Raw genomic sequence first — 11111 nt, 5'->3', positions numbered from 1 at the left:
GTGTGTGTGTGTGTGTGTGTGAGAGAGAGAGAGAGAGAGAGAGAAAGAGAGAGTCTGTCTGTCTGTCTGTCTGTCTGTCTGTCTGTCTGTCTGTCTATGGGGGGGTGGGGTTAAATGCTTGAGGGCTGGAGTATATTTTATTCCTGTAGCTGGCCTCATAGACCAGCTTCACCTCAAGTTCTCAGTAGGAAAGTGACAGCCCTAGAGGATCTCAAACCAGACAGTGGATCACAGAGGACCACAATGGCTGGGGAAGGCAGCAGTGAGAATCTGGACCTGAGCTGTGTGACTTCTCTCCACTTCCCCACCTTTTTAGTGAATCAAAATCCAAATTTTGCTGAAAGGCCATCCCCAGCTCACTGTGGTGCAGGCAGACCTTTAGGGGAACATGAGCTCTGGAGTTTAGATGCTTTTATGACTTGAAGGTTTCCTTTTACAACCTTGGATTTTTGCATATCTGCACTTCAAACACTTGGATCTTTATGACAACTAATTAAATAATTTGTTTGACATCTGCCACCAACATAACTGCTACTAGTTACTTTACAAATTAGTTTAAAATGAACTATGAAGAGAAATAGGTGCTGTGAATGTTTTTGTAACCAGAAGCATTCGTGTGTGTGTGTGTGTGTGTGTGTGTGTGTGTGTGTGTGTGTGCGAGAGAGAGAGAGAGAGAGAGAGAGAGAGAGAGAGAGAGAGAGAGAGCTCTGGCTTGGAACTCAAGATCCCCTAGCCTTCAGCTTCCTGTATGCTCTTTACAAGGTATTTTTCAAATAGGCACAGTCGGTTCATTGTATTGGCATCTATAATCAAAACAGAACCAAAAAAACCTATAAGTTAAAAACTCAGAATTTACATTAGCTTTTGTTTCGTTTGAGATGCGGTCTCAACTTCATAGGCCAGGCTGCTAGAATTTATGACTTTCTTCCTGTCTTATATTCCTGTGTCCTGAGATTTCAAAGTGTAGACCACTAAAAGCTCTATATTCTGCTGCCTTTGGAGAAGACGCTTAAAGTTAGGGTTGCATATAAACTAAGGAAAGGAATGTCCCCCTTTTGCTCCTCCGTATTTACCTTTTTCTTATTCTCCACTATTTTCCTTTATTTCATGTTGGCATAAAGAAGTGATTAAGGTGAAGCTAAAGGGGTTGGATGGAAGTTTGCTGTACTAAGTTGATCTTTTCATGAGAGACAGGAGGTGACCCACCCTGATCATCTTTGCTGGGACATACAGGAGAAAGACAATTCTTTTTTTTTGTTTGTTTGGTTTATTTTTTTCTAGACAGGGTTTCTCTGTGTAGCCTTGGCTGTCCTGGAACTCATTCTGTAGACCAGGCTGGCCTTGAAATAGAAAGGCGATTCTTGAGATTCATGTTGGATTGCTTACTCTCAAAAATACAGAGCTGTTCTCAATCAACTCAGGAAAAAAAAAATGATGAGAAATAAGTATATGTCACCACGTATTGGACCAAGTGCATCTTTCACAGAAATCATGTTGTGAATAAAAGGGATGGTGAGCTTCTTAAGATGCTTAAGTAGAGTGGTGAATAGATGCAGGATGCACTTACGCATCTATGGGCTAAATTCTGAAAAGCTGAACCACACAGAGCAAAGAAATGTACCAAACCATCAATTTAGCAGGTCATTTTGAACGTAGGCAGCAAAATGGCTGTGTGTGTGAAAAGCCACTACTATATTTTGAAAGAGCCTTTCTAAGAATCCTGAAATATTAATAACATGGTCTTAATGTAGTCCAGGGTGGCAGGGGCTGCCGAGAACAGCACAATGACAATTTTGTATTTTTTTGCTTGTGCTTGTAAAAAAGCAAGAAGTTAAGAGATGAAAATAGTCAATGTGTTGAAAGAACAGCGGCTTTCAATTTTCTAAATTGGTATAGAACTCTGTATTTCCCCGAATAAACTCATTTATCCTTCGTAACATGCTAATATGAACATTGAGGAAGAAAAGAAATTATATAAACTCAAGCATTTTCTCTCCCCTTTAAATTCACTGAAGTACAGTAAGTTTTGACTTCTTAATAAATTAGAAGAAACATCTTCCAGTAGAATTCAGTGTTTTTGTTATACTGATCTGCCACTGACTAATTTCTATCAATTATCACCAACTCTCACCTTGCAACATTAGATGTTGATGTTCGATAAAAATGAAAGTGTGCTTGAACCAGCCAAGTGTCTTGTCCCCTAAGAAAAAGTCCTTTTCCCCAGGTTAGGCATTTTGTCAAAAGCTCCCATTCCCTCAGGGGCTTAAAGAAAGTTCCTGCTTGCTAAAAAAGAAGTCATTCTCCTCTTCTCTGGTTAGAGGAACTTGTGGCTCTTCATTAACATATGACTTGGTGCCTATTAACTTGTCAAGGTCAAGTCTAGCCTCTAGGCTCCCTCAGTCTCTATACACACCAGCCCCACCTCTGCTCACAAGACCTTAAAATCATTTCTGTCCTAACTTGGGTTCCTAGTTGCTTTTGTCTTATGCAACTCACTGAGTGGCAGGTGAGACTGGAGGGAGTTTGTGCTTTAGTTTAGGGCTCTTCCTGTGTGATGTGGGACCCCCGAGACCTGGCAGGCTTCTCCCCGCCAATGTCCGGGTTGCAGATTTTCATAAAAACCCTAGGGGCATCTTAAACACGACCCAAAGCACCTTGCAGGCTGAACCATATCTAATTATGGGATGCATATGAACTTGGGAGACACATAAATCACAGACACCAAAGCAATTTGTTTTTCTAAAGATGCTTCGGTCCAGTGAAAGACCGAAAAGCAAACAAGGGAGAGATTGATCTGGGAGCACATTTATTGTTGGTGCTCCACACGCCATAAAGTTTTGGCTCGTTAAGGGAATTCCATAAACAACTTTAGTTAATAAGAGTGAAATAACTGCGCCTTTCGGAGTGCCTACTAAAGTCCTTCTCCGCTCGTCATTATGGGAGACGAAGAGGAGGAAAATTCGTGCAGACCAAGCCATAGGGTGAAGTGTCGGGCTTCACTGGACAGTGTGTGGGTGGATGCTTTTGGACGGATGTGTCAGCTCTCTGGCTGCCAAGTCTGTGTAGTCCAATCTCCACAGAGCATTCAGCATGTGTGGATCACTACATCTATTTCTTTTGGAGAGGTCCCTGGATGACTACCGAGGTTGATCTCTTGCATGTCTTGATAGTGGAATATGCAAGTGGGTGCTTCCTCCACACAGGTGTCCGCAGTATCGACATATTCTGAGACCATGATAAACGAAACTAGCACGGAGGAAATCACGCTGGGGAAGTTGTGGGTAGCTTACTTTCTTTCGCCACCTCCAATGTTAGGGAATAACTTAATCGTCAGCGTCCTTATCTGTGACCTTAATACTTGATGGGGCCAGTCAGTTTTTATTTTAAGTTAAGGTAGGTTTGGAGAGTAATCCTAAAGGGTGTGGGAGGAAAAAGAGGGGAAGGTTGCAAAGCCCTATTAATTAGTTTTTATGATGAGGTTTCGCAGCACTATTGAATTTTTCCACATTAGTGAAAGTAGCCCTCAGTGTCCTTGCGATGTTTATAAAGCTGAGATCATGGAAAGCCGATCACAGGTGCAAAAAAACCTGAGCTGTCTGAATTCACCTCTGTAGGGTGCTCGCTGCAGGGGAGCAGAGGTTGTGTGCTGAGAAATGAATGAAGGTAGGGGTATCCATGCACTTGGGAGTAAATACCATATTATTAGCCGGTTTCTATTCCAGAATCTATTTTTAAGTAGCCTTCATTGTACTGTCCTGAGCGCCTGTCTTTTATAAATGCTTTTGTTGTGTTTTTCTAATTGAGTCTTCTTGTAACCATAATTAGGAAATAACCGCTGACCGATTTTGTGTGAGCATTTGGATACATTTCCACCCAGTTGATTAGATCAAACATCGCCTCCTCACACACACACACACACACACACACACACACCCTCTCAGATTCAAAAGTAAGTGGTTGTATGTTTAAGTTTGCGGGGAGGAGGACAGAAGACTTGGAGGTCAAAACTGACACGTAACAAGTTGAAATATCTGATGGAAGCTGGAATTCTTCCTTTTACAGGCTTCGGATGGTAGAGGTGTTTTGGAAAGGCAATATAGTAAGGTGGATCAAGATAGTGCCCCTCTAACCCTGAGATAGTCCAGTAAGCGTTGATTGCACTCTACTTGAGTTTTAATGGGGTGTCCTTTGGAGGCTCTGATACCTAAACAGATTTATCAGTGAGTCTTCAAGTGAAGCTATGATTCTGGGTCTGTGGCTGAGTGGGCAGAATGCTTACCCAGCAGGCAGAAAGGCTTGATCTCCATCTCTACATAAACCAGGCATGGTGGCACGTGCTTGTATTCCCAGCACTCAAGGAGATAGAGGCAGGAGGCAGAAGTATGAGAAATTTAAGGCCACCGTCATCTACATAGAGGGTTTGTTTGCCTGGGTTAAATTAAGACTTACCAGTCCATGTCTTGGGCTGATTTAACCTGCCTTTCAAGCGAGGCGATCACCACTACCTCCCTACCGCCACCCTACTGCGACTTCTGCCAACAAGGAAATTTTGCTCTGTTGTTCTTGCAGTGGTTCACGTGTATGTTTTCCTTTTTCTCCTTCCCTGTAGCTTGCAAAATTGGATATTACAAAGCTCTTTCCACGGACGCCACCTGTGCCAAGTGTCCGCCGCACAGCTACTCTGTCTGGGAAGGAGCCACGTCCTGTACCTGTGACGGAGGCTTTTTCAGAGCTGACAACGATGCCGCCTCTATGCCCTGCACCCGTAAGTGGTTTGCTTGTCTCCTGTCTTTTGCGATGCCAGCAGCTTTCATTACCACCTAGCAGGGTGCTGCCAGGACGTCTCCTAGGATAACCTTGCAGGGGGCAAATTAGATATCAAGCACGCATCCCCTTCTATCATAGCAAGCGAAATGCTTATGAAAAGAAAGGCTCTTTTTCCACTGTTTCTGGTTGCCTTCAAAATGCACAGCTGCCAACCGACTACTTTGTGGAGCAGAAATTGAGTGTTCAGGTTGTTTGACAGTGTAATTACAGCCGAGAATGGAATTTATAAATGGCTTTACCATCACACCAAGGACCGGGGGTAATTTGACAGGCACAGGAGAACCAGGTAGAGGGCAAGGTTTGGGACTGTTTCGGTCCTGGAAGAAACAGCTTAGAGTACTCTGAAGCCATTGCTTTGGCTTTCTTTATACCTCTTGCTTCTCCCATCAGAGTTTGGGGACCCTAATAAACGCCTAATTCATACTAGGCACTTAATAAATGCTGGGAGAATGAATAGATGGGGTTGGCAAGCCCGGTGTGACTCTGGATAGGAAAATCTCACACTTTCTTTGAACAATGTTCCCGTGGTATTGCCATGGGCCTCACAGTGCCTGTGACCTTGACCAAGGCAGGAATGATGGGCCTTGGGCATTTCCCTCATATTTTTGCACTAGCAGGAATGATGGGCCCTGAGCATTTCCCTCATATTTTTGCACTAGTTGAGGACTGTCTTTCAGGGTATGACCTGGTAATGTGGCTTACAGGACTTGCGGTGCGGGGCTTGTTTCTCAGCCCATGGTTTACTAGCAAAGTGACTCCTTAGCCTGTGAAGCCTTCATTTTCCCATCTGTCGAACAGAACTAATCATAGCATTTGCTATATATCTTTGTTCTGAAAAAGCATTGCATTTTGAGATATGGGGGATTTTTTTGCAGTATTTGCGTATACACAAATATTTGAAATGACACCCAGCTGTAAGCCTGAATCTCATTTATGCTTCATAGCTTGATGGCAAGTTCACACAGTACTTACAGTATGCCTCTGTTTTGACTGCAGCCTATCACGTGGCATCAACGCGTAACAACATCAGGTTCTGGAGCACTTTGGAATTTGGAGACTGGGAGTGCTTCCTCTCTCTCTCTCTCTCTCTCTCTCTCTCTCTCTCTTTCTCTCTCTCTTTCTCTCTCTCTCTCTTTCTTTCTCTCTCTCTCTCTCTGAGGACTGTAGTTATTATATATCCTCATGGTGGTTGTGTATCTGTAATGTGCACAACAATTCCACTTGACTTATTTTAGATTTTACTATTATTATTATTACTATTATAATTTTGATCTTGAAATAACTATAAATTCCAGATGGACCAGCCTAGGCCAGCATCACTGAACATAGAAGCCATTCCTGATTTTTTGAGCAGTTGAGGCTGCAGACAGCTTATTCTATAGCACAATCAAGAACCACCCACCCTCGCTGGGAGGAAGGAGGGAGGTTTCATTCAGGTCCATCCTAGACTTGTGCTGGAATTGCCATCCCCTCTGGATTGGCTTTTATGACAAGAGAATCTACTGTGGTGATAACCTACTGGGATGATATAAATATTGTACTATGATATAACACTAGATATAGGTCAGGTACCAGGCACTTTGGGTAGGTGATGTAAACACTTTATGTAGCTGAAGTGCCCAGCACTTTGGATAATAAACTTGATCACATGCTCACACTGTAGTGACATGTATTGTAGGTTTTGCTGGTTTTATAAACTCAGGAACTGCTAGCTCTTAGATGCCCCTGGCCAGCACAGGGATGCAACTGCACTACCTGAATACTCAAGTATATATTCCTGGGCAATTCTCTTACCTGGTGTCCCAGATCGAGCATTAAACTTAGAGTGCAAAGTGATCTAATCTAGTTTTACATGCATTCATAACAGTAAAGATCTCTTAACTACCCTCCCTTCCAGTAACCATCTCCAGACTAAGTTCCCTTCCTGCTTTTTTTTAAATCTGTATCTTGAGGTTTTTTTAGCTGGAAAGTGGCGGCGCACACCATTAATCCTAGGGAGACAGAGTCAGATAGTTCAAGGCTAGCCTGGTGTTCAGAGCCCTGTCTCCAAAAGAAAAAAGAAAAAAAATAAAAGAAAGTAAAGAAAAGAAAGAAAGAAAGAAAAACCTGAGTTTTTCAGTATTTTTTCTTCTGTATTGAACTTGGTGATTTTAAGAATGAACAACCTGCCTCTGTCTGAAGACACTACCTAACCACAGTCACAGAGTGGGACTCAGGGCACAAGAGCAGGCTTAAGAGGAAGTATTTCGGGCTGATGTTTACATAATGGTCCTTTATTTGTATGAGGTACCCCACCTACTCACACAGAGACTCCTTCCTTCCTTCTGGGTAAGGTTTGACTACAGTGAATGTCAAGTACTGATTTATTTTTTTTTTTAAACCTCATGAACTGAAACCAAAATTTTTAAAAATTTGATATGACTTTCCTATCCTGTCCTTTCCTCCTCCCTCTGCCCGTTCTCCTGCCCCTAGATTGTGTTCCACAAGATTAAGGAGCAAGAGTTGTGAGTTTTTTGAATTGTGAATAAAGGTCAATAAAGAACAGCAGGGATTCTTCCCAGTTCTTTAAATTGCCCTCTACTCTTCCCTCTGAGGTCTTGTGGCTCCAGCTATTGGGCTGACCATCGCTATATCCTGCTGGCTTGCTCCCCAGGGCTTTTCTGAAGACAAAATAGCTCTGATGACAGGCTCACCGACTTCCCAGCCAGCCAGAGCTCCTAGCACTATCCAAGTTGGGTTAGTAACAAAGAGTGTTTTATGTCTTCAGGCCCCAATTTCCTTATCTGTGAAAGGGATTCTCACTCTCTATTCTTATGGCTGTTTAAAAAAAAAAAAAAAAAAAACATAATAATTAAGAAAATATTTGTGAAGACCTGACTGACACATGGTGGGAATCTGAGAAGTGTTTGTCTGTCTTTTATCTCTAGTTGATCACTTCCTTGGCTAAACCACCTCTCAGGGAGGGGACACCACTTTACTGACTCTGTGCTAGCTTGTGACGACTGTCCTGACTGATGTCACAATTCAGTTATTCAGTGGCTACAGAGCGTCCCAGGATCATTGAGGTAGAACTCAAAAATCTGACTTTAATCTCTCGTACAGTTAAGATGGATATCGCATCTCTACTTCTTCCCTTGATTAATTACGTAAAGCTTGGATGCCTTCCTGAGAGGGGGACACTCAGGGACCTGTATTATTAGATGAGATAGCAGGGTTAGAATCTGTATCTGAGGAGTTCTCCCTCTCTGTTGAATATAGACTACAGCCAATAGGCACGTGTGGCTATAGGTGGCTATAGGCACATGTCGTGTTGAGTTTTACACTCAGTTGCTCATTTGTGATCTCTGCCTTTCCAGACCTGAAGAGCCCCATGAGGTTGGTGCAGACACTGCTAGCTAGATTCATAGCAGGGGCATAGATGTTTCTAACTTTGCAGAAAGCCCCTTTCTATCGTGTGCTTGAGTAGATAGATGGTCCAGCAGAGGAAACAGTGGGAGTTTCTCAAAGAACCTCTTGTTCCGATATCCCACAGACAAATCCTCCCCATTCCTGACTTTATCGGCTTCTTTTGACAAGATGTGGCCGATGGAAGGGAACATAAACATCAGGGGATCCTTTCAAACGGATTCCAGCCGCTAATCAGTTCTTCCCAGTTGGTTAAGCCAGGTGACAAACCCAATTCCCTTGTGCTGACAGCCAAGATAATCAGGCACCTTCTTTGTTCATTATGCTGTCTTTAACCCAAGCATTCTTATGCAGGCCTGCATTTAGTGATCGCTCACTGTGACGGCACACTAATGAAGAAATAAAACACACTCTCCAAGACTCATTCTTCTGGCCAAAGTGAGACTCTGCTCCATTGGCTTGTAAAATCAGATTTTTGTTCACTTGGGGAACAATTAGACCAGGTAAATACAAGTCGCACTAGCTAATTTCGAAGGAGACACCTAAAAGTTCACACAGTCCACACTCTTGGATAAAATAAAGTTTGGAGGACTTTGGAGGGAACCATTGGTTAGTCTAACCTGAGTGCATGTGATTCAGGCAGACTGAGATGTTTCAGTCTGAATATTGAAAAAAGAAGTAGTCCATACCTGTTCAAAAAAAAGAAGATGCCCAATGCTAAAGATTGATACTAGTATTTATTATTGTTGTTGTTATTTTTTCTACTTCTGGGGATTGAACCCCAGGCCTTGCATATGCTAAGCAAGAGCTCCACTGTTAAACCAGACATCCAGCTCTTTTTAATTTAATTAGAGATGGGAATCTTGTTAAATTAGATTTGGAGACTCTATGTGGGCTAGCCTCAGTCTCCCGATCCACCTACTTCATCCTCCCAGCTTTGATAACTCAAGATCATAGGTGGGTGTCCCCAGACCCAGTCAGAGCAGTGTTACATTGTGCATCACTGTGGAAGAAGTCACATGAAGCCACTTAGGGGTTAGTAGGACCAAGGCCAGGCCCAAGATTCTGCATTTCTGACAATTTTGCAGGTGACCATGTGACTGGTGGGTGAACCAGCTATCCATGAGGCATAGGTTCTCTGTCTGAAGGGCAGGAGCTCAGAGATGCTCTTTCATGCCTGTTTTAACTTTCTGTTAGTGGAAACTCTAGAAGGATATTTCAAGGACCCAGAACATTTGCTCTTAATGAAAATCAAATAGTTCATTTGTCTCCTTCTGAAAAATAACCCAACCCCAGTTGGAGGTCATATAACCAAGTCCCCTCACTGGGCATGTTTTTGGTTTGGGTTTTTGTGGTTCTTTCAGACTCCCTATGGATTGATGTCAGAGAGCAGAAATGTAAATGCATCTCCCACATTCCTGCACAGAACTTGATTAGAGGAGAAAAACACTGTAGTTTTCTGGCCATGTTGCCTATAGACAGAGAGAGACATGGAAGAAAACAGTGAAGCTGAGAATGGAATCTGAGTTCATCAGGTTTTGTTCCAAACCAGATGGGTTTGTTTATTTATTTATTTATCTATTTATTTATAGGGTTTTATTTATTTTTTTGAGAGAAGGTGTCAGGTAGCCCAGGATGGCCTTTAACTCTCTCTATTGGCTGAGGATGACCTTCAACTCTTTCTTGACCCTCTACCTCCCAAGTCCTGGGATTATAGCCTGACAAAAGCTACCTGTTCCCCCCCCTCACCCCCACCCCCTGCTGTGGTATGTTATAATAATAGTAGTAATAATAATAATAATAATAATAATAATAAACATTCTGTAACAAGGAAGCTACCTAGCCCCCTTTCCCTTCTAATCTCCCTTTCCCTTCTAAAATGCTGACTGGCTTTCTTCAGGGTCAGGAAGGCTCCCTTGCAAGAACAGAAGTCCTTTATGACCTTTGCTGGTGTTCAGTGAGGAGGCTGAGCCAACCAATATTATGTTTAAGGAAACTGTTGCAATTTCTGATACATTTCAAAATATGTAAGCAACATAACTCATGAAGGAAGTCATTAGCTTTGTATACCTTAAAAAAAAAAAAATCTAAACCCACCACTGTTATTTTGCTCCTTTGCTTAGCCCTGTTCATGAGTGGGTCTCTATCTATCATCTTCAACTGAAATAATAAATCCTTGCTTTTCTGCTCTGTTTCACTTGTTGGGCCAAATTTATCAGTGCTCAAGATCAAGGGCTATCTGCAGATGAGAGATGATAACTTTCCATTGCCAACTTGAAGGGTCTCTGTGCATCTGTATCTATCTCTGAGTAAATGGCCTTGAGTAACTCCATCAGCTGTTCCAAACAAACGAGAGTGATTGATTGACACTTGGTGGCTTAATATTCCCCCTGCCCCCTTCCAATCTCAGCTTTTAAGGCAGCCCACACTGGAAAAGTTTAAGGCTAATCATAAGCACAAATGTACCCAGATCTAGGCTAAAAAGGTCCTGAGTTGAGAATGCTTTCTGCAGGTGGAGGGCAGCAAGCAGATGAAATAGCCAGGCTCCAAGCAAGGGATGGTACCGACTTTGCCTCTCTGCATTCCTCTTCTGTAATTGAATTTAGCGTGCTGCTGTATTTCCTCTGGAAAGTGTATTGTTTTAAAATCACCATTTCAGTTCTATTACTCAAAGCCCTCACTTCTAATGCTGCCTGGCAGTTATCAACATAATGAGCCATAATGAAATGATGAGCAATCTTCAGTGGAAACGGAGCGCCGGTCCCACTGGTGCTGTGTGACTGTGTTGTTAAAATCGGAATGCAAATTAAAATAACATCGTCCTTACTAGCTTCCAAGGTCAGAAGAAAACTGCCCCCCCCTCTGGTTTTTTTTTTTTT

The 11111-nt window shown here is 42.6% G+C and overlaps 1 protein-coding gene across 3 annotated transcripts in view; it reads left to right on the top strand.

The window, feature by feature from the left end:
- The window catches only part of Epha4 (EPH receptor A4), a 143548-nt gene that overhangs the window by 62918 nt on the left and 69519 nt on the right, over positions 1-11111 (top strand). For all 3 annotated transcript variants that reach the window (XM_031368115.1, XM_031368116.1, XM_031368117.1), the window contains exon 4: positions 4610-4765. In XM_031368115.1, coding sequence (XP_031223975.1) covers positions 4610-4765 — 156 coding nt within the window. The remainder of the gene's footprint in view (positions 1-4609; positions 4766-11111) is intronic.

The sequence above is a fragment of the Mastomys coucha genome, unplaced genomic scaffold (assembly GCF_008632895.1).
Source record: "Mastomys coucha isolate ucsf_1 unplaced genomic scaffold, UCSF_Mcou_1 pScaffold14, whole genome shotgun sequence".
Lineage (NCBI taxonomy): Eukaryota > Metazoa > Chordata > Mammalia > Rodentia > Muridae > Mastomys > Mastomys coucha.
This window is presented reverse-complemented; position numbering and strand designations above follow the sequence as displayed.